At 42.4% G+C, this 23988-nt stretch overlaps 2 protein-coding genes across 6 annotated transcripts in view; both read left to right on the forward strand.

Moving 5' to 3' along the window:
• The window catches only part of LOC130913996 (mitochondrial import receptor subunit TOM70-like), a 119082-nt gene extending 111894 nt beyond the window's left edge, over positions 1-7188 (forward strand). For all 4 annotated transcript variants that reach the window (XM_057833016.1, XM_057833018.1, XM_057833017.1 and 1 more), the window contains 3 exons: positions 5326-5400; positions 6809-6944; positions 7044-7188. In XM_057833016.1, coding sequence (XP_057688999.1) covers positions 5326-5400; positions 6809-6877 — 144 coding nt within the window. In that variant the 3' untranslated portion in view covers positions 6878-6944; positions 7044-7188. The remainder of the gene's footprint in view (positions 1-5325; positions 5401-6808; positions 6945-7043) is intronic.
• A 12024-nt stretch (positions 7189-19212) lies between these two features.
• Positions 19213-23988, forward strand: part of LOC130913997 (mitochondrial import receptor subunit TOM70-like) — a 68008-nt gene continuing 63232 nt past the window's right edge. For both annotated transcript variants that reach the window (XM_057833024.1, XM_057833023.1), the window contains exon 1: positions 19213-19405. In XM_057833024.1, coding sequence (XP_057689007.1) covers positions 19283-19405 — 123 coding nt within the window. In that variant the 5' untranslated portion in view covers positions 19213-19282. The remainder of the gene's footprint in view (positions 19406-23988) is intronic.

Consider the following 23988-nt stretch of genomic DNA (forward strand, 5'->3'; position numbering starts at 1 on the left):
GAAACATAAATTTCCAACCCTGCCTACATACTGTGCTTCGAAGTTATACTCACAGTAAAGCCATTAGACAATACGGTGTATCACAAAAGTGAGTACACCCCTCGCATTTCTGCTGATATTTAAGATATCTTTTCATGGGACAACACTGACAAAATGACACTCTGACACAATGAAAAGCAGCTTATATAATAGAGTTAATTTATTTTCCCCTCAAAATAACTCAAAATATAGCCATTAATATTTAAAACCCCTGACAACAAAAGTGAGTAGACCCCTTAGAAACTACATCCCTAAATGTCCAAAATGAGTACTGCTTGTCAGTTTCACTTCAAAATGTCACGTGACTCGTTAGTGTTACTTGGTCCAGGTTTGCATAGGGAGCAGGTGTGTTCAAATTTGTAGTGCAGCTCTCACACTCTCTCTCTCATACTGGTCACTGAAAGTTCCAACATAGGCACCACATGGCAAAGAACTCTCTGAGGATCTTAAAAGACGTATTGTTGCGCTACATGAAGATGGCCAAGGCTACAAGAACATTGCCAACACGCTGAAACTGAGCTTCAGCACTGTGGCTAAGATCATCCTGCGTTTTAAAAGAGCAGGGTCCACTCAGAACAGGTCTGGGGTTGGTCAACCAAAGAAGCTGAGCGTCACATCCAAACGCTTTCTTTGAAAGATCGTCGCAGGAGGGCTGTCAGCATTGCTGCAGAGATTGAAGAGGTGGGGGGTTAGCCTGTTAGTGCCCAGACCATATGCCGCACTCTACATCAAATTGGTGTGCATGGCTGTCACCCCAGGAGGAAGCCTCTTCTGAAGATGGTACACAAGAAAGTCGCAAACAGTTTGCTGAAGACATATGAACAAAGCACAAGGATTACTGGAACCATGTCCTCTGGTCTGATGAGACAAAGATTAATTTGTTTGGTTGCTTCGGATAGTCTCAAGCATGTGTGGCAGCGACCAGGTGAGGAGTACAAAGATAAGTGTGTCATGCCTACGGTCAAGCATGGTGGTATGAATGTCATGGTTGGGGCTGCATAAGTGCTGCAGGTGTTGGAGAGTTACATTCCATTGAGGTAAACATGAACTCCCAACATGTACTGTGAAATACTGCAGCAGAGCATGACCCTCTTCCTCCACAAACTGAGTCGCAGGGCAGTGTTCCAGCATGACAATGACCCCAAACACACCTCCAAGATGACCATTGCTTTCCCAAAGAGGCTGAGGGTAAAGGTGATGGACTGGCCAAGCATGTCTCCAGACTTGAACCCAATAGAACATCTTTGGCGGATCCTCAAGCGGAAGGTGGAGGTGCGCAAAGTCTCAAATATCCGGCAGCCGCAACGTCGTCATGGAGAAGTGGAAGAGCATTCCAGTGGCAACCTGTAAAGCTCTGATCAACTCCATGCCCAGGAGAGTAAAGGCAGTTCTGGCTAATAGTGGTGGCCACACAAAATATTGACAGTTGACATGTTGTACTGTATGTTAATATTGACAACTTTCACTAAGGGGTGTACTCACTTTTGTTGCCAGGGATTTAGATATTAATGGCTATATTTTGAGTTATTTTGAGGGGAAAATACATTACCTCTATTATATAAGCTGCAAACATTACTTTTCATTGTGTTGTCCCATGAAAAGACATACTTAAATATCTGCAGAAATGCGAGGGGTGTACTAGTGACGGGATCTGTCGTTCACTTGAGTAAACGAATCCATTCCGGTTCGTTCAGTAAAACGATTCGTTCAAACGAATCGTTCAACGAATCGTTCGCCCCCCTCATCTCCCTCCCCACCCAAATGAATCGTTCGGTTAGTGAACGGGAAGTGACGTTGCCGAACGAATCACCAAAGACCGCTTCGCAGTATAACTGAACGGGAAGTGACATTGCTTGGTCCCTCCCTCTCTTGCACATTGACCACTCGTCGTAGTTTCAGAAATGAGTGACAGGCGATATCATTCTGCTCTCAGAGACAGCCTCGTCTCCCTCCCGCTGCTGCAAAAGCGAGGGAGGACTTCCGCGTCGTCTGTCCTAGTTCTATGGGCTCAAAGTCATGGCTCGTGCTTGCATTTCGAATTAGGACACGGTTAAACATTTTCCTTTTGAGGGGGAAGTCGGGGTTTGGGGTCGGGGGCGCACGGACTTTCTTTAGCATGATCTTGCTCACATATACAATGCTGCTGCTAACAGCCAACGCGGCATGCTTGCTGTCACGAAAATAAAAATAAATCGAAAGTTTAATTTCTAATTATGGAACGGCCAACACATCATATTAACCTCTCGCTCTGTTGTATTTTTGTTTTTTATTATTAAGATGATCGTTTTGAATTTTTGCACTGGTATTAATAAATAAAATAATCCGGTCAGCTCCCCTGTCGTCCCCGCATCTCAGATCGTCAAATGCTGACGAGAAATAATTGTTTGCTTTATGATTTCGCCTTTCTACTCTTATTAGTCTGTTAAGAAAAATGTAGACATATTGCGACATCTCCCGTGTCCGCGCGCTTTGTTTTTGGGGCGCTTGAGTAGCACATGATGGACGGATTGACATAATTTGTCAAACCAACCGACACCCTCTGACACGAAAAAAAAAAAAAAACACTCGGAAAAAATTGACATGTATATACAGTTTCATTGCAAATCAGTATTATGGTGATCATACTAAATATTATTTTTTTTTCTGTGCACATATGAGGTACATATCGCTGCCATGAAGCCTCCATATAGTGACAGTTCTCTGCCCGCTTCACTGCCGTCATGCGACCGCAGCTCAGGTTTTGCTTGCCTCGTAGCTACGTGTGTTTTAAATTACTGTAAATTTGATAGTATATCGTCATAGGCACAGTCCCGAGTCTGTTGAGAAAAGTAGAACACTAAACCATGCTCGCTAGATTTGTGTGGTGTTTTTGTCTTTTTGAGCAGCATTTGATAGGCTCCACGTTAACAAATATGTGACAAAGTCGTTTCCTTTCATTTTATGACTCGTTCACCGCATAGTCATTACTGGAAAGTCAAGTTAGCAGCAAGCTAGGTCAGGAACCGGAGGACCGAATCACTGAACGGGAAGTGACAAAACTCAGTCTTTCCCCCCTGCCTGCACGCTGGCTGCTTATTGGCCACACGTGGAAATGAGTGACATACGCCATGATTCTGTTTCCGCTCCCTCCCCTGCCCGCGATGAGGCTGGCGTCTGATTGGTCGTGTGCGATGTCAGAAGACGCTGCCGCTTGCTCAACGCCCTCCCACGCAGCGAACAAGCGCCACCAACTTCATAGAACGAATCAGTGCAGATGGTGATTAGTTCGGTCTCGTTCACCCAAACAATTCGTTCAAAAAGAACGAATCGTTCGCGACCGATACAACACTAGGGTGTACACACTTTTGTGATACAATAGGCGCTTTCGCACTGTAGGAATTTGAGTACTTGGCTCCTTTAACTATCGCGCCCTCCTGTAGTTAGAGGAGCTATCCTTCGCGAAGCAGTCGTGTTCGCACATGGGGTACTACGCCCAATTCGACATGCTGTGACGTTATAGTCTGCGCCAGTGATGCATTATTTACTCGCCAGTCGCCACACCAAGCAGCGGCGCATGAGCTAAACGGAAGACAACGAAATGGAGACCACTGAAGACACCGCAGCAATTCTTGCATGTTTGAAGGGAATCGTTTCCATCAGCGAGCAATCCCAGCGTCTAACGACGAGACTGGTGGCACACATTAAAAGACAACAGAGCCAAAGGCAAGCGATGTTTCTTCGTTTCATGGAGACTGAAAGGGTATAGCCGACGACCATAGAAGACAAAGGAGGCTACGGGTAAGTGTAAAACAATGTATTTGACGTGTTTACTAAGGATGTAAGTGTTCACGTGATGCGTGAAAAGTAAGGGGCGTATTTGCCGCTGATTTCAGCGAATCACCAAAGAGCTACGTAATATCGTTCCTGGGGCCCGTGGAAAGTACTCACTTCAGAGCCGGAGCTAAAATGTAGCTCGGAAGACGAGGTCCGCGTCCTAGGTTCCTACATATCTGAACACACAAAATGACGTCATCCACCCCCAAAAGGGTCGAGGAACTGCGTATAGTTACAACAGTGCGAAAGCGCCTAATGTAGATGACAATGTGCTGTTGAAGCTTGTCACTGAGGCTCCCAATGGCATCAAACTCAACATGAGCGCCACCTACTCTAAAATCTCCCATGAAATGATGGCTGGATGCCCACATCTTCACGTGGGAGGAGGCCCGGTCGCTGAAGTCGGAGCTCGGAGCGTGCAACTGTAGACTGTGGACGAGCGTAGACGGCGCGTGGCCGTTGGCCGAAACGTAGACCGCGGCCCGCCTCCTCCTTTTGCTGTAGAAAATCCCACGTCGCCGTTGGCCGAAATGTCGACCGCGGTTCGCCCCCTTTTTTCGGCAGCGGCCAATCGGCTCTCCTCGCCTACGACCATGGACGCCTGTGATTGGCTCCGCGAACGTAGACCGCGGCGGCCCGCCTCCTCCTTACGACGCGCTTGTGATTGGCTCAAAAGACCCAATCGGCGAAAAGACCACGCACTCAGTCGACAAGCTGAAAAGGTAAATATTGTGTATGAAATTCGCCAAAAATGATGCAAACCGAGTGTTGTTTTTCAATTACCAATTCGAGCTAACGCTAGCTAGGCTAGTTGGTGTGTAGATAAGTTGTGTTGTGCGCGTTGCGCCGCGCTAATAATAATTAGCCATGTGCAGGCACGCACGTAACCTTAACGTTCAATAACCCCGTGTGCTATACGTCTTGTATTACTTGTAACTAATCACAAATTCAACCAGTAACTCATTCATTTCACTTGTGTTCAATGCATTTTTGTTGTGACGTGATCCTCCCTATAGAGCCTACCCACGTACCACGTGTTCGCTGTAGGGTTCCGCCCACTTGTCCGTCAAAACGACTCTGTATTAGCATTGTTTTCAATTGATGGCGCAATTTAAAATGCATAGCATGATGCCCACACTGTAAATGCTCCCTATTTGGATTACAAAAAAACTTAAACAAAACAGAAATACTGTACTAAAGAGACGTCATCATTTTGTAAGTGGGCCAATTTTGCATTTCCCCCAATAACTTCGTTTTTATTTGGAATTTGGGAATTAGATGAACTCAAGACACCCCTCTCAACATTTTAACATCCCTGAACATCGTCATTTTTCTTTTTCTAATTGCCAGCTAGGATTCAAGGCATCCTCTTCACAACCAACAAAAACGCAATTTTATTATTACCATCGTCTAGAATTTTTCCTCCGTGTCATGTCCTGCTTTTGTGTTGACACTTGCCTTGGTGTTTCTCAGTGTACTTCAGAAGCGATGACCGGCCACCATGCTTTGCTGCCTAAACCACGCCTGAGAAGTACATGTACAAACAAGGTATTGTTCCTGATGCATACCTGTTAAGTTGTAGAAATTGCAAATAGGGAGATTTCTGTTTGCCAACCCCAATGACGCGCGCGCGCGCGCGCGACAATCGCTAAGACAAAATGCAACCATTTTTTTTCAAGTTCATTTTGGTCACAACACTTGTGTAAAAATTAACTACACTGTCAAAGAACCTCTTTTTTTGGTGGCATCAGAGATAGTCTTCAACTTGCTCCATGTATTGTCTGGCATCATGTGATACTGCTATGTTGCCTGTGTCATGCCAGTTCTCCTTGTTCCTGTAATCAACATCTAGGATATCCTCAGCTTTCCTGATCACATCCATTTGCACAAATTTGGACATCAGCTTCCTCAGCAGCCTCTTCATCTCATCAACCATCACTCCAATTAGGGTTTCATCAGACTAAATCAGCAACATTAAAAACATTAATTACATCATTTAGAAAATTAATCATATTTGTTTTTAAAAGTATCTTTGTCATGGCAGTTTTTTAATTGAATTGTAACCTAGAATTGAAACTGTATATTTTTTGTTTCAGCACAGTAATAATGATATAATGTAATAAAGTGTATAGTATACACTTTAGCTTTAGCATAATAGCGAATCTAAATGATTAAACTTCAAGTAAGTAACGATACCCTTTCTCACTTAAATTCATATATTGTGGGGGTAGGACCGCAGTGGTTTAATATTCCATGATGTTTGATCCACGAAAACACAGAGTAAAGCAGCGACTTCTTCCTCGTCATCGTTCTCCCATCATTAGCTCTAATGCTATTAGCATTAGGCTAGTTAGCTATCGCTGGCAGGTAAGACTTACGGCAATTACGTTGACGAACGTCGTTTTTCCCGAATACTGGAGGCCGACCAGGGTCAGCTCCATCTCTTCCTTCCAAAATAAAGACTTGAACCAGTCTAAAAGCCGGTTTATTAGTGCCAGCATCTTGGGAAGTGGGTGGTGCTTCGCCTCTTCCCTCCCTGTCAGATGTTTGTTTTTGGCTTTTCCAGCTCTGAAGGGGAGGGAGGGCAGGGAAGTCGGAGACGGCCAGGCTATTCGTTGTTGGTCACTTTCCGAATCGGGCCGAATGGTATCGTTACAAAACGGTGACAAACAAAAACGTAAAAAAAAAAAAAAATTGACATTTTTGGAAAATCGGGAGATTTGCCTTTCTAATCGTGAGGCGTGAGCATTGGGGTCAAAATCGGGAGTCTCCTGACCAAATCGTGAAACTTCACAGGTCTGCTGATGCCTTTTAAAAAAAAAACATCTCCTTCATTTAAAAAACGAATTGAGCTATATTATTACTTCTTGTCCTATGGTTTTTCTAACGCCTAACAGCTAGGAAAAACTGCCTTGCCGTACTTCTTGTCTGATGTTTTTTTTTTTACGCTTAACAGCTAGGAAAAACTGCCTTGCCGTCACCGCAGCTCCAACAAACCAGCAGATTCTCGGCCAGCTCACGGTAACCTTTGGGAAATACAAAGGCAAGACCTTCATGTGGCTTATGGAGGAAGATGTCGGCTATATAAAGTAGTGAGTATAAATAAGAAATTGATAATAGGCAGTGGATTGTGTGTCTTTGTCCCCCCCCAAAAAATCGGTTTAAACCAACTGTGCATGCTCTTTTAAAAGGTCTCCTCGATGGCCACGTAAAGGAGAGGCGACGACAGAAGGGAAGGTGCGACACCAAAACTGGGGAGTGGTGCCTGAAGGAGCAGCTTCTACGCTACGTGGATATATTCCCTCCGGTGTCATGCCACTTGGAGCAGAACATCGACCGGGCCATCTGCGGGCATGGCAGCTTCCGGTCCTTCACGTTCGAGGAGATGTGGCAGTTTTATGACCTCTCCAAACTCTTCCGTAACGATCTCCAGGCCGAAAGCGCAGAAGAATGGCAGATGGCCCAGGAAGCCTTCTGCTTTGTGCGTCAGTGGCTACTGATGGCAGAGTAGGACATCAATGTCACGTTAAGCCATTTCGACTGTACATCCTCACAAAGGAGTAGGAGGTCAGTAGGTCGATAAAAAAATAACATAATTTCCTTTGCAAGTGTTATAATCAGGGGTGCACATAAGTGGTCCGCATGCGCGCATGCGCACCGGACATAGACAAACGCGCTGGCCCTCAACGGCTTCCATACGCTTTTGCGTACCAATGGCTGACCATAAGCCTGTCGCAATATGCAATAATTCCATTTATCGCGTGATATATAAAAATGAAGGCGGTAATTTTTCCGCTGCGACTTATCGCCTCGCGTGCACGTGCGTGCGCACGTGCGGCACACGTGCTGTTAAAAGTTCGGATTCCTCGTTACCAACTGCGCAAAATGCATCTTCGTTCCAAGTCCGGCAAAAACTAGCGCCGGAGCCAATCGTTCCCATTATATCCTGTTGTTCAATGTATACCGGCCGCATAAGTGCTCCGGAGTGACTGTGGACCATCTACAGCGCGCCGGTGCCGGAGAACGTCACTGAAACCTGCCACAGTGGACGCAATTTTATTTCTCCACGACGACGACCAAAAAATATAACCAGTATAAGTTTAAGCCATAATATCCTGCTGTTCAAATCGCCATTTTTTGTCAGAGCCGGTCTAATTATTTCCCTTATTTCACAGTAATAAAGAGCAAGACATGAGGCGGGGGCCGCAAGTTGCCGACTGCAGTCAAGGCCCGCCCGCAATTTAAAGCTTTTATTTCATTTTTACTTTTTATTTTGGTATTGTTGTCGTTACAATAAAGAATGTTATTTCAAAGCATTTGTAGTTTTTTTTTTTTTTTTTTTGCTGCTGTTCCCTCTCCTTGTCAGAGAGGCGCGTCCATGTGAGAACAATATCCTACACACTCAGAAATATGTTTAACAAACTTTCCCAGCGTTATTTCGTTGTGTGAATGCTTTGATAATTCTCAAAAAAATATGTAGATTATTTAAACATTAAGAAAACTTGCGTTTCTTTCTGCCAACTCGAAGAAATGAAAATAAATTGCTGCTGCTGCGCTTTTTCCGCGTCACTCCAAAAAAAAAAAAAAAAAATCGGGTTTTTCGGGCTCGGGCCTGCAAATCTAGTTAAGTGATCGAGCTCGGGCCGGGTCGGGCCTCAATACCAGCGGGCCGTGTCGGGTCGGGCTGGATTTTTTAGGCTCGAACTAGGCTCTAATCCAGTGTGCCATTTCATGATATCTAGTGTGTGCGCGCATTAAAAAAGTTAACAAGCGCCGCTTAGGTCACGTCTGCTCATTACTTCAAAACACCAGCATATGACACAGCGCTCTTAATTTCATTCAGCTGTTTATTGTCAAAGCGAGGTTGTTCGTAGCAGCCTAGTCGGTAACAATGTTTTGGCGGACTTCGTTGTAAATATCCGGCGTTGTGCCGAAAAACAGCCACCCGCGTGAAATGTCACTCCTGACGGGAGCGCCTACACGTCGTACGTATCAATGTGTTTTATTTTACAAGGTCATTGACCGCCTCCTTAAAATTTACAAAGTTTTTCAAAAGATCTGCCAGAAAGTCCATTGGACATGGATGCCTTGACCGTGTAGGTCTATTTAAAAAAAAAAATTTTTTTAAAATATTTTTTGTGACCCTGTGCGGATTGGCCACAAAGCGCACAGGCGCGTAGTATTTGACATTGCCAGTCTTCATCATCACCTTGTGGTGGTGGTTATTGTTGTGCTGCTGCTGCATGCTGCTACTGCTGCTGATGATGGTGTATTTGCTACAGCAGGTCATGTTGATAATGCTGCTAATGCTGATGCACAAGCTGACGTGAAGGGCGTAGCTGGTGCAACTTTGCCTTAAACTTGCTACAGAACAAAAAATAAATACCATGGGTAAGCCCTGAAATGCATTATAACCAGGGGTGCACATATTTTTTTTGCCCAGGTTCTCAGAGGAGGACCTGGAGATGTGACTTGGTCCTCATTGAGCTTGAGAGCCGACCCGCCTGATGCGATAAAATTATGACAAGCTTTACTTAGAGCCAATTACCTTTAATTAATCATATAAACAATTAACGCTTGATGAACATCAACTGGCACAACAAAATTGCCATTACTTTGAAGTGAAATGTAAAGTAATAAACATAAAAGCACTAATTCAAAATAAAGGGCATTCATATGCGGCTCTCACATTAACTCCAAGCCTTTGTAAAAGTGGGATGTCCTCCTCATAAGAGCTCATTGAACGTGCATGTTTAGCTTTGTGACAGAGTAGCCTTCATTGGTTCCTTGTGGAAGCAAAATAGCGACGAGCGTCAATATGGATGGTGGTGGCAAAAAAAGAAAAGAGAAGGGTGGCGCTGAGAAGGTTAGGGAGAAAAACTTAAAGAAACTGGAGAGCGAAGCATTAAAATGTCTCAAGTTGACAAATATTTTCGCAAGCTGCAACGGCCACGTCGGGTAACAAGTCAACAGCCCAGCCCCCGGCGATGGTGAGTGTGGGAGCGGCAGCCGCTCTGGCGCTGACGTGCAACCGGTGCAGGGAGAGAGAAAAGAAGAGGGAGGTGGGCAATGATATGGAAGTTCCCCAGACAAACGCAGGGAAAGTAAGTAGGGATGAAGAGGGTTATTCGCTCGGTATACTGGCAGTTGTTATCCACCAGGTAGCTACATTTAAAATTAAATAAATGACAATTAAAGGGTTAGTGCCAGCTAGCCCATGTACCCGTTTGCAATTGTGTTCAAGTTACAGTATGCTAGTCCTACTATCACTCTCCTAAGAAAAATATTTTAGCTGTAAAACAACGCATGCACACGCAGCAGCAATATTAATTCAGAAGAAATATAACAAAATATTAATAAAATGAATGGCTTTACTTTAAAGTTTAGGTAGTATAATTAATCATTTATATATCGTTTTGTTTTCTGGTTAATACTTTCCAATGAAGGTTATGTACAGTGCCTTGCAAAAGTATTCGGCCCCCTTGAACCTTGCAACCTTTCGCCACATTTCAGGCTTCAAACATAAAGATATAAAATTTTAATTTTTTGTCAAGAATCAACAACAAGTGGGACACAATCGTGAAGTGGAACAAAATTTATTGGATAATTTAAACTTTTTCAACAAACAAAAATCTGAAAAGTGGGGCGTGCAATATTATTCGGCCCCCTTGCGTTAATACTTTGTAGCGCCACCTTTTGCTCCAATTACAGCTGCAAGTCGCTTGGGGTATGTTTCTATCAGTTTTGCACATCGAGAGACTGACATTCTTGCCCATTCTTCCTTGCAAAACAGCTCGAGCTCAGTGAGGTTGGATGGAGAGTGTTTGTGAACAGCAGTCTTCAGCTCTTTCCACAGATTCTCGATTGGATTCAGGTCTGAATTCTAACACCTGGATACGTTTATTTTTGAACCATTCCATTGTAGATTTGGCTTTATGTTTTGGATCATTGTCCTGTTGGAAGATAAATTTCCGTCCCAGTCTCAGGTCTTGTGCAGATACCAACAGGTTTTCTTCCAGAATGTTCCTGTATTTGGCTGCATCCATCTTCCCGTCAATTTTAACCATCTTCCCTGTCCCTGCTGAAGAAAAGCAGGCCCAAACCATGATGCTGCCACCACCATGTTTGACAGTGGGGATGGTGTGTTCAGGGTGATGAGCTGTGTTGCTTTTACGCCAAACATATCGTTTTGTATTGTGGCCAAAAAGTTCAATTTTGGTTTCATCTGACCAGAGCACCTTCTTCCACATGTTTGGTGTGTCTCCCAGGTGGCTTGTGGCAAACTTTAAACGAGACTTTTTATGGATATCTTTGAGAAATGGCTTACTTCTTGCCACTCTTCCATAAAGGCCAGATTTGTGCAGTGTACGACTGATTGTTGTCCTATGGACAGACTCTCCCACCTCAGCTGTAGATCTCTGCAGTTCATCCAGAGTGATCATGGGCCTCTTGGCTGCATCTCTGATCAGTTTTCTCCTTGTCTGAGAAGAAAGTTTGGTGGGACGGCCGGGTCTTGGTAGATTTGCAGTGGTCTGATGCTCCTTCCATTTCAATATGATGGCTTGCACAGTGCTCCTTGAGATGTTTAAAGCTTGGGAAATGTTTTTGTATCCAAATCCGGCTTTAAACTTCTCCACAACAGTATCTCGGACCTGCCTGGTGTGTTCCTTGGTTTTCATAATGCTCTCTGCACTTTAAACAGAACCCTGAGACTATCACAGAGCAGGTGCATTTATACGGAGACTTGATTACACACAGGTGGATTCTATTTATCATCATCGGTCATTTGGGACAACATTGGATCATTCAGAGATCCTCACTGAACTTCTGGAGTGAGTTTGCTGCACTGAAAGTAAAGGGGCCGAATAATATTGCACGCCCCACTTTTCAGTTTTTTATTTGTTAAAAAAGTTTAAATTATCCAATAAATGTTGTTCCACTTCACGATTGTGTCCCACTTGTTGTTGATTCTTGACAAAAAAAATAAATTTCACATCTTTATGTTTGAAGCCTGAAATGTGGCGAAAGGTTGCAAGATTCAAGGGGGCCAAATACTTTTGCAAGGCACTGTATACAGGATTTGTATTGAAATGTTTATTGTAGTTTCATTGAAATGTATTATTTGTATGGCAAGATTAATTATGGCAGGGGTCTCTAAACCGGTCCTCAAGGGCCGCTGTGGGGCCTGGTTTTTGTTTCAACCGATCGAGTACCGACAGTTTAACCAAAGAAGTTTCTGCTAAAACAAACAGCACCTGACTGCAATCAAAAGATTACTCTTGTAAGACACCAGATTGGTGGATAGGTGTTGTCTTGTTTTGTTGGAATGAAATCCTTCGCCCGCTGCGGCCTTATGTGTAATAGTTTGGAGACCACTGAATTATGGCATAAACAATGAAGTCATTTTATATATAGAGATATATTATAATCAACTGGATACATAAAACTTGCTTTGAAAAATAAATTCTTTCATTTGTTTATTCAGGTTGATCATAGAGCTAGTACAGAAAATGAATCCAACTCCAGTTCAGCCTTGCAGTACTTTGAGCGCCCCAAGTCAGACAGTCACAGTCTAGACACATTTTCTTCATTTTCTCTCAAAGTGCACGAAATTGATGCATTTTACAATAAAATGTAAAAAAAAAAAAAAAAATTATCCCCGGGACGGCATGCCCCCGGACCCCCCCTAGGGGGTCTGTGTTTCCCTTCATATAGCAATTCTTGTGGGCTGGGCTGAGTCAAAGTCCAGGGCTGCTTTTTAGTCCCAGTCTGCCCCTGCAAACAGCCGTATTCAACCGCCTGCAACTACCATAGAAAAGACAACACAGACAAATTGACCTAAAATATGAATGAATCAGCTCATCTGTGTATACGTATTTTATATATTCTGCGGGGAAAAGTTCACCGAACAAAGGCATTTAGGATTCTTTTACATTGGCCAAAAACACACCTCCTTAAAATAAATTCCTATATTTAATCTTTAAAAAGCTTTGAAATGTCATAAATATTCTTAATTCCAGAATAAATATGGTTCAAAACATTATCTGAAAGCAGGTTTTTCTTGATTTAGGTAAAAAATGACCAACTTTTAGATGCATGTGCTTGATAAGAACAAATGGCAATATTTACTGAAGTGGAATAATCTCACATTCATCTGTTAAATAGTCTTTAACGTGCAAAACAAGGTGGAGAAAATGATTTGACTAGACTATGTGGGCCTAAAGTGCAGTAAGCAACCGGAATTAGTGCTCATTGTTTAAATACACTTTCAACTCATTCATAAACTTGTTTTACAAAAAACTCAGAGCTGCCACCCTGGAGGGGATGTTCAATCGGAGTGGGTTCGGTCACAGATTGCAGACCGGAAAAACTGGCCAATCGGGCCAGGGTTGGGGTACCACCCCACAGTCTGGACTGATGATCCGACTGGACTGAATCAGAGAGAGCGTCTTTAACTGTAGGACAGAATGCTACAAATCAGTCAACTTTTCGCAATTTGAAGACAGAGGCCGCATCGCTCCTGACCTTTGACCCTTGACCCTAAAGTTTGCCCCACGGGGCCTCCTCCCATGTGAAGTGCAATCCAACTCTGGCGACACCTGCACGCAACGTTGACGTCCGGGGTCAAACTTTTTCAATTTTTGAAATCAGGCGAAATGACAGCAAAAATGGGCAATTTTCAAAGTACTTTTTATTTTGAAATGATACATCAAAATTTTATCACAGTACTTTACTTCGGTTAGGGCAGGGGTGTCCAAACTTTTTGCAAATGGGGCCAGATTTGGCGTGGTAAAAATGTGGGGGGCCGACCTTGGCTGACGTCCTTTACGTGGAACAATATATTTAAGCAAAATTTAGCTAGCCATTCAGTGTGTCACATTTGCTTTATTATTTTTTTAATGAATAACTTCAACAATCTCGCCACTAGCCTTTGTGGCGTTCTCTTTCGCCTCTCGGGCTCTTGCAAAATACTACTGCTGTGAAATCAAACTAGCTTCAAGTTGCTTCGATTTCTCGCTGCGGATCTTCCCTGTAATCTTGTTGTACATGTCGGCGTGTCTTGTTTGGTAATATCGCCTCACACTGAAATCTTTAAAAACAGCGACTGTCTCTTTACAAATGAGGCAAGACACAGTTGTTGCGTATTTTAGTGAAGAAATAGTCCAATTTCCACCTATCCTTGAAGCGTAGGCCGTCAAAGTCAACTTTCTTTTTTTTGTTGATTGTTTTTTGTTGATTGTCGCCATTTTAGAAAATGGAAGTAATGGGTCACACAGAGTAATGTTGCTTAGCCCTTAAATACTTGCAACATGAAGCAATTATCAGAGAATCCCAAAATTTGAAAGATAAGGTCCTAATGAAACGTTTTTTTTCAAATTTGTAAAAAGAAAAGTCAAAATGAATATGTGTAATAAGCACTCTAATATCTATAACCCATGCTAAATCATGTTTTTTTCCCTCATGGAACCTGCAGATGCATGTGTTGACTTGCATCCATCTTTTTTTTTTTTTTTTTTCCAAAAAACAAAAAAAGTCAAAATTCTAAATTAGTCTCAAAATCATTAAATTTTAAGTGTATCAAATGTGATACATTTGGCAATAAAGGGTTAAAGTGCTGCTGACGTTTAGTGGGTAAATGTGGAGCAGCATTTCATGTGTAAGCTACTTGAAATGCTGGTTGCAGAACTGCTGACCAATTTATTAAGTCGGTGTGTGGGCCAGACGTTATTGATTTTATGACAGAGGCCGGGGGCCGGATTAAATTTGACCACGGGCCGCATTTGGCCCCCGGGCCGGATTTTGGACATGTCTGGGTAAGGGTATTCTAGTATACCTTAGAAGTGGAACCGTCCCGGGACATCAACCAGATTTTTTTAAATACATTTTTGAAATCAGGCAAAATGACAGCAAAAATGTGCAATTTTCAAAGTACTTTTATTTTGAAATGATCCATCAGAATTTTATCACAGTACTTTAGTTCGAGTCTTGGGGTCGTCTAGTACAGGGATCCCCAACCTTTTTTGCACCACGGACAGGTGTTATTTGGGTCTTGTTTTAACGGACCGGTGTTTTGACAAATTTTGCAACCTATCAAAAATTGCAACGATGCGGCTCTGCGCATAACATTAAACATAGCCGCAAAATGCGCAAATGCAGCGATTCCAAAGTAAACACTACAAACTTTCTTGAAAGAAAGGAATATTAATTTACATTTGATCATGGAAGGACTTGTAGAAATGTTCTTCTCAGATACATCCTGCCATGTAAGCTGCACACAACAACTTCACACCGCTCTCACCATTAAAGTGCATGTGACACGAAAAAGCATGTTTATTTCATAATACACGCGGTATTTTATGCCCCTGAATGATATGGACCGCTTGGATGTGTGTGGAAGCGATCGCTATTTTTATTTAGTTTTTTGAATCCCGCGCCATGAAAATGAGTGACTTCCGGCTTCGGTCTTGCATTGAGGAGGAGGGCGCTGTGACGTGTACGGTAGAAGACGTCCTCTTCACTATACAGTGTACTGTTGTGTATGAGGACGAAGGATTCAGCTGATTTTGCGGATGAATACGTTTATTTTTCGCATCACGCCAGCCAAACGGCTGCAGAAAAATCATTCTGTATGAGGGAAAGGCGTACGCGCCTTTTTGGAGTTTCAAAAGGTTCCCATTCACCGTGGATATTTACTGGGGGACCATTGGACTTATGAGGAAGTGAGTAAACATCTTGTTTTGTATTTGGTCAAATACGAATACAGCGACTACAAAGTAAACACTACAAACTTCCTTTAAATAAAGGACTACTTACGTTTGATCATTGATAGGCATGTAAAAATTAATGCTCGTTAGCAGCAGCATGTTAGCTGCACAACAACTGCAGCTACCCTCCTCCGGGGAACAAACTGTAAATGGCGTACCGCACGCAGGCTATTTTTAGACCGTGACGTCGCATCGTAAAGCGGAAGTAAAGCCGAAGTGGGACATTATAGACCCGCCCTCGCATAGACTCAACGTAAAAAGTGCTACTTTTCGCCGGTAATCTTTCAAAAACCAACATGCCGATCATGCATTGCTTTTTTGGAACTTGTAGAAATGACTCTAGACATTACGACCATGAAGGATGCTTTCTTCATACGTTCCCGGAAAACAAAAACTCGGGAGGAAAAAATGTGAAGACCGAATCAACTTGCGCGGACTTTTTAACACCAGCTCGGCGAATCCATTCAAGTTTCATATGCAGTAAACATTATGTTGGGTTGGCATGGTCTTTCAGAGGACAAAGAGGTAAGCCATTTTATATTTTTAACTTATTTTTTTAGCGTAACGCTGTGCCGTACTGCTTCTGTCTGACAATGAATGACCTGAAAAGAATTATAATGGTATCTGACTGCCACTGTTACCGTTTCTGTTTTATATATATTAAAAAACAACTTTAGTAAGGGAGGAGTGTAAATAAATTATAGGATTAAGATGTGTTATCAATGAAAAAATTACAAGTGTTCGTTGGCTGTCACTGAGTAGCATTTGCGATCGCTACACAAAGCTAACTAAAGTACCCCCAAGAACGGTAAGAGACGTAGGACAACCAGAGGATATGTAAGAAAGACAGGGCTGATGGTAAAGGATAGCTTGTTGAAACGGGAGAATGTCATTGTCAGTCGCGTCGATAAAAAAGCTAAAGCTATGCTTAGGTCGGCTCGTTTTTTTTGTCTTTTTCAGCCTTCGACACTAAAGCCATCTCTTTAACTGAACATTTTTATGTTCTTCCACATCTATGCCAGTCAACTTGGCACCAGGCACATCATTTTCGGAGAGAATTGGTAGGTTTAGCGCTGTAAATGTCTCCTTCGTACACGATTTCCATTCATTTCCTATTAGGGACAAACGATGGCTTGTCCTTGGTTAGCAACGGTAGCTAATGTAATGAATATTAATGAGCGGAAGTGACGTGTTGCTTGCGGTACGCCATTGCTCTCCGCCAGGCGATTTGCCGATCCGCGAAGACAATCGACAACTGGGTCGTCATGTCAAATAATCCAGGCTAGTTATGTGTAATTTTCCGTTTTGTCTTTTTTTTCGTTTGCAAATGCTGTTAACCAGCGATTTTTCATGTTTGAAGTGTCACCTTTTAACCGCAAGTTTGCTTTCACGAGACGACTGCCAATGCTTTATAGCAGGCTAAAGTAAGGTGCCCTTTTCCCCCATTCACCTCAGAGTAGCAGTGCTAACGTTACAGTGTTTAATATAGATGTGTTTTCTTAGTTTGTATGTCTGAACTTTAATTTTACAGCGTGTTGATAAGAGAAAGGAAGTGGAGTCTCATATGCCAGCAGCAATATATGCACGCACGCATGCACGTGCGCAGCGATAAAAGGCAGCCGTGAAAATTACCGGCCTCATTTTTATTTGCCGTGCGATAAATGGACTCTTTGCATATCGTGACAGGCTTAGCAACTTCAACAAAACATGTCGTTAGTTAGATGGACTTACAAACTGGGTGACGGCGCTTTAGGTGTTTATTCACTGCCGACGTGCAGCCAAGCTTGGCATTGAAGAGACGTTTCTTTGAAATGAGTCAATGTTTTGGACACTCTGGTGCGCTTTTTTTTGGCTTTGTGCCGCTTTCCCCGCTTGCATACAGAGCATCCGACATTCAGAACTTTCCACGCCAGAGGTTGCGCTAGACTTTTTCGTTGTCTGTCATTTTGACTGACAGGGTCATAAAAATCCGGTCATAATCTATTTTTACCCGTCACTTAAATTTTTAAAATGATAATAATGACATATTCAATAGCAGTGTTGGTCAAAAGCAGTGCGTTACTTACTCTGAATAAATTGAAGAAACTACCAGCCATGTTGTGTCTACTCTCTGCTCTGTTGATTTGTCATCCAAGACTCGGGGTGCGTTCAGGTTTGCGAATAGCGCACGTACTTCTGACTCCAAGCTGTTTGTCCCTGCTCATTCAATTAGGCTACGTTCATACTACAGGTCTTAATGCACAAATCCGACTTTTTGGTCATATCCGTTTTTTTGGCGTGCCTGTTCAGACTGCTTTTGTCCATTGAGACCATTCAAGTATTACGCATGCGCTCTAATTCGTAGTCCGACACGCGCCGGTGCACAGAAGCATCAAAACAAATGACAAGTCATCCGTCATTCCAGGGATGTCATATTTTACTTTTCAAAAGGAGGAGACAAATAACAGACATAAATAATCCCTGTTTAGGCTTATATTCACAGTTTATATGGATCGATAGCATGCACGCACTGTCTGTGCATGTCACACACACACATACGGGCAGTTTGCCCCGACTCTCCAAGAAGGGCTGCAGCCAGACACCTCTCCCGACTCTCGGCCATGTAGGAAATGTTGAAATATAGCTCACATGGAGCAGAGAGAAAACTGATCATTCTCATGCTTATCCTCAAACCATTTTTACTTTTTTTATGACTGTTGTCAAGCCCGGCCCTTCCCCAAAAGCCGTGTTCACTGCAAGCTAGGTGCTAATAACGCACAGCTGAAATCGGATTTGGGACACTGGACGGTACAGACCGCCGCGACAGTCTGGAAAAATGTGGCCCAGATCGGATTTGAACCACATACAAAAATGACCCAGATCGGATTTGAAATGGTCCACTTCTATGCGACTTGTCCCGTTCAGACCGTCAAGTTAATGCCTGACTCAAGTCGGAAAAACACGAACAAATTGGATTCGTTCGACCTGTAGAATGAACGTAGCGTTAGACAATGCTCTCCAAAGCTTCCTAACGTTTCCGTGTTTGCTACACCTGAATGCTAGTTCGGACATTTTTCCGAGTAAGGCCAACGACGTCATGCATCAAGAGAGACAATGGCTAATTAATATGCTCACTCACCATCCTGTGGTCTGGGGTGTGATTGCAACCGGTCAACGACGGAAAATATTCGGTTAACGCGACCCCTGTTCCACGCATATATATTTTTTTAACCCTTCATTAACCGTCGACGGGATGTTTTGCTCGTCGACGGATTAACGTCATCGATGACGTCGACTGTGTTGGGACAGCTCTAGTTATTTGTGGTTTTCTTAAATGTGTAAGCCTATTTTTGTTTGTAAAATTGTATAAATGTGTTAATTTAAAAAAAAAAAATATTCACAGTCGTCGAAAAGAGAGTTGTATTTACATACCCACAAAAAATCTGACGTCAGAATTTTGTGTCTACAGATACAAAGGCCTAATTAGTTAATATGAGTTCGAAAATTTATTTAAAAATTTATATAAAACATAAATACTTTATATACGAACACGAATGTGTAAATACGACAACAAATCTTTTTGTCCCATATCTACCTCCATCATCTCATATCCCAGAGTTCCTCACGGCGCATGCGATAAAGAAGACGACTGGCTGGACCAGCTAGCCACACTAGGGTTGCTCATAATGGCTGCCTCCAGGCCAATCGAGCCGCAGTCAGGCACTGTCGTCCCCCGTTGGCAGCTCGCTCTGCTGGTCGGCGCACCCATCGTGCTCGGGGTGGGAGCCGTGTATCTATTGAACCGCATGGTAGGACTAATGCTACATGTTTTGTCTGATTTTGCATGCCTTTGATGTTGCCTTTATATTTCAAAGAAAGAATTGTTCGCAGTGGCCTGGTTTGGTTCCTTTTTTCAGGACACCTTGAACTTCATGTCCAAACTGTTCACTGACCAATTATAAATCAACATTTTGGGACCAAAAAGACAAAGAAAAAAAAAATTTGCAAAATTTTTTTGTCAAAATTTGTAATATTGATGTCCTATTGACAACCAAACATGCTCACCGAACTGTTTTGAACATATTTATTCAACATGTTATGATGAACATTCAACGCAAAAAAAAGTTTTATATTTGATAATTCAACATAAACAGCTGGTGTAGTCATAGGCGTTTTTGGCATTTATACATGCTCTGGTCAAAACAGGTTATGTACAGTAAACTGAAGTGCAAAACAGTGGAAAAAAATATATACCTTCTAACACAAAAGGGTTTGGAGGACATCTCTGTGTGTTTAGGTCTTGCACCGATCCCTTAATGAAAACGATGTACACAATGTACATCACGATGTATACACAAATTGAGGAGACTGACTGTGGGAGGAAAAATTAAAATATGTAGGCTGAGCCAATGGTGACCGACATCTGCCGCGCTAACTTCTCAAGCATCATCTGCGATGACAACCCATCCCTCTTCAATGCTGACCCCTTCTCCTCTTTCCAGTGGGGCAGTGAGTGTAGATCGCTCATTATCACTGCGCATGTACAGGACATGAGAAAAAATATGTAAGTATCCATTAAAATAACAGTATATATTCGGGTATAAATAACAGTAATAATAATGGAAATCTATATATATATAAAAAAGTCACTGAATATCTGCTACATCCCTAATCGTCATATAGAAAGAAGAACAGTAACTGGACTGTAACTGTAAATGCCTGCCTGAGATACACATACAATATACTAGACAAATGACTTTGAAGTAATGTCCACATTTTATTGTTACATCATATACAAACACACATACAGTTATATAGCATCATATAGACCCTACTCACCTACGTCACAAAATGACGTGTCGCTGTATCCGGCCGCCATATTGTCCGTATTTTTTAGACCTATTCTCATTGTTTTCAATTAGTCATGCAAGTTATAGAGCAATTCATGGACGCCCCGGTGTTATCTGACGCTGTAAACTCATTGGATGCGTTGCATAAAAGGCGTTATGTGGAAAAGCTTCAGTTTATCCATTCGCCAGATCCGTATTTGATGCCTAAATCGATGTTTTTCGCCCCGCTGTCTTCGCCATCTTTGCCTGACCCTGATATTTACAACTATCTTGTCCACACAAAATCAGCCTATTCTCACGAAAGTTTGAAAAACTTTAAGAGCTTGGAGGCTTATAAATGCTACGTTGCTGGTTGGGTGAAACAGGTCCTCGTACACGAAAATTCGGCAGGAATCTTGTGCTCGGAAGGTGAGTTACAAAATTTTCAATTCAAAATCTTTTGTTCTTGCTAACATCCACTGTCAAGTCTAATGTATTTCATGTCATTTGTCAATGGAGCTCGGGCTTTTAATGTTTACAGTGCTTTGTAAAAGTATTCAGCCCCTTTGAACCTTGCAACCTTTCGCCACATTTCAGGCTTCAAACATAAAGATATAAAATTTTAATTTTTTGTCAAGAATCAACAACAAGTGGGACACAATCGTGAAGTGGAACAAAATTTATTGGATAATTTAAACTTTTTTAACAAATCAAAAACTAAAAAGTGGGGCGTGCAATATTAATCGGCCCCCTTGCGTTAATACATTGTAGCGCCACCTTTTGCTCCAATTACAGCTGCAAGTCGCTTGGGGTATGTTTCTATCAGTTTTGCACATCGAGAGACTGACATTCTTGCCCATTCTTCCTTGCAAAACAGCTCGAGCTCAGTGAGGTTGGATGGAGAGTGTTTGTGAACAGCAGTCTTCAGCTCTTTCCACAGATTCTCGATTGGATTCAGGTCTGGACTTTGACTTGGCCATTCTAACACCTGGATACGTTTATTTTTTAACCATTCCATTGTAGATTTGGCTTTATGTTTTGGATCATTGTCCTGTTGGAAGATAAATCTCCGTCCCAGTCTCAGGTCTTGTGCAGATACCAATAGGTTTTCTTCCAGAATGTTCCTGTATTTGGCTGCATCCATCTTCCCGTCAATTTTAACCATCTTCCCTGTCCCTGCTGAAGAAAAGCAGGCCCAAACCATGATGCTGCCACCACCATGTTTGACAGTGGGGATGGTGTGTTCAGGGTGATGAGCTGTGTTGCTTTTACGCCAAACCTATCGTTTTGCATTGTGGCCAAAAAGTTCAATTTTGGTTTCATCTGACCAGAGCACCTTCTTCCACATGTTTGGTGTGTCTCCCAGGTGGCTTGTGGCAAACTTTAAACGAGACTTTTTATGGATATCTTTGAGAAATGGCTTACTTCTTGCCACTCTTCCATAAAGGCCAGATTTGTGCAGTGTGCGACTGATTGTTGTCCTATGGACAGACTCTCCCACCTCAGCTGTAGATCTCTGCAGTTCATCCAGAGTGATCATGGGCCTCTTGGCTGCATCTCTGATCAGTTTTCTCCTTGTCTGAGAAGAAAGTTTGGTGGGACGGCCGGGTCTTGGTAGATTTGCAGTGGTCTGATGCTCCTTCCATTTCAATATGATGGCTTGCACAGTGCTCCTTGAGATGTTTAAAGCTTGGGAAATGTTTTTGTATCCAAATCCGGCTTTAAACTTCTCCACAACAGTATCTCGGACCTGCCTGGTGTGTTCGTTGGTTTTCATAATGCTCTCTGCACTTTAAACAGAACCCTGAGACTATCACAGGGCAGGTGCATTTATACGGAGACTTGATTACACACAGGTGGATTCTATTTATCATCATCGGTCATTTAGGACAACATTGGATCATTCAGAGATCCTCACTGAACTTCTTGAGTGAGTTTGCTGCACTGAAAGTAAAGGGGCCGAATAATATTGCACGCCCCACTTTTCAGTTTTTTATTTTTTTAAAAAGTTTAAATTATCCAGTAAATGTTGTTCCACTTCACGATTGTGTCTCACTTGTTTTTGATTCTTGACAAAAAAAAATTAAATTTCATATCTTTATGTTTGAAGCCTGAAATGTGGCGAAAGGTTGCAAGATTCAAGGGGGCCGAATACTTTTGCAAGGCACTGTAACAGCATAACCTGCATGTAGGTACACTTTTTGCTGGGGACGGGACATTAATAAGACCAAACAGATTGGATGAAGGGGGCAAAGGGCCACATTTCTCATGTATATGAACCTAATTATTAATAGGCAAAATGATCAATGCAAAATAAATCCCCATCTACTGATAATAACTTTTACGTGCATTGGTTCAGATGATACACTGTTCGATTCAAACCTTTGTTTTCAAAAAATACTAAAGAAACATTTTGAAAACCTCCTGAATAAATGTCTGGTTTTTATTAGCAAACATAAACATAATGGAAAATAATTCACTTAATAATGGTAGGGTCAATTCTATCCTTACGACATATGGAACTATTGAAAGATCTAAATTCTCGATATAACTGAACATTATACGTGCAAAAAAGGTAAGGTTGCTTAAAAGTTGGTGGGGACAATTTTAGCATCCTGAAAAGTTGGTCGTGTTATTTCCCTACCGTCCCTATGCAAACCTACGCCCTTTTTGCATAAGTCCTCCTTATTTTCCTTTACTTTAAAAAATCTCTCCGCCTCAGTGGAGAGGATTGCTTCAATTAGATCGTTCCGTTCGTTCCGTTGACAAGCCAGAAAACACAGTGGATGTGTCCAAATGTCTAGCTAACCTTTCATCTTTCTCAGCAAAACCATGTAATCGTTCTACATATATGCCACGTTTAGAAGAGCTTACACGCTCATACGACGAAATGTTAACTCCTGTTTAGCTAGGATGCAGGTTGCATTAATGAGGTATTTCAAACTCTTTACCTTAGCATTCTGGATGCTACCGTTGAGCTTCCGCTGTTCGTCAAAGCCAAATCGATCCTTGAGCTTCCAAAAGTTTTTAAAGCAATCAGGCTTTAAATGTGAGTGGTCGAGCTCTCATGTTTGCTAAGGCTTCGTGGTAGTTTTTTAATGTCACAATATCTCGTGTTAGTCCAGACATTGGCACAAGTTGAGAAGAAAAGGCAGGGAAAGCAGCAAAGGCGATTTTTCGAAGGACAGCCACATAGCCAGTCTTTTCGGGTGTACCAGTCCGTTTGAAAAGCGCGAGTTCTCTTCTGTCCCGTAGTTTGCAAGCAAAGCAAACCTTTTAGCTCCGGTGTTGTTAACCGCGTCCGCTTTTGACGGAAAGTCCAGTTTCACGTACGCCCCCTTTCAGTGCGGCAGAGTACCATCTGCCGCAACCTGTGCCTTTTCACTGCGGTTTTATTTCCCATCAGCAAAACTAAATATGTCGCTAACAAACATTAAACTTTAAGGGTTAAAGACATTAGCCAGACTGTGGAAAATCAGGTCAAATAAACGTATCTGGAAACATTATAATGGCGACATGCAGATGTATGGCAACCAGCACGCTCCAATTTCATGTATCAACCC

Source organism: Corythoichthys intestinalis, chromosome 3 (assembly GCF_030265065.1).
Source record: "Corythoichthys intestinalis isolate RoL2023-P3 chromosome 3, ASM3026506v1, whole genome shotgun sequence".
Classification (NCBI taxonomy): Eukaryota; Metazoa; Chordata; class Actinopteri; order Syngnathiformes; family Syngnathidae; genus Corythoichthys; species Corythoichthys intestinalis.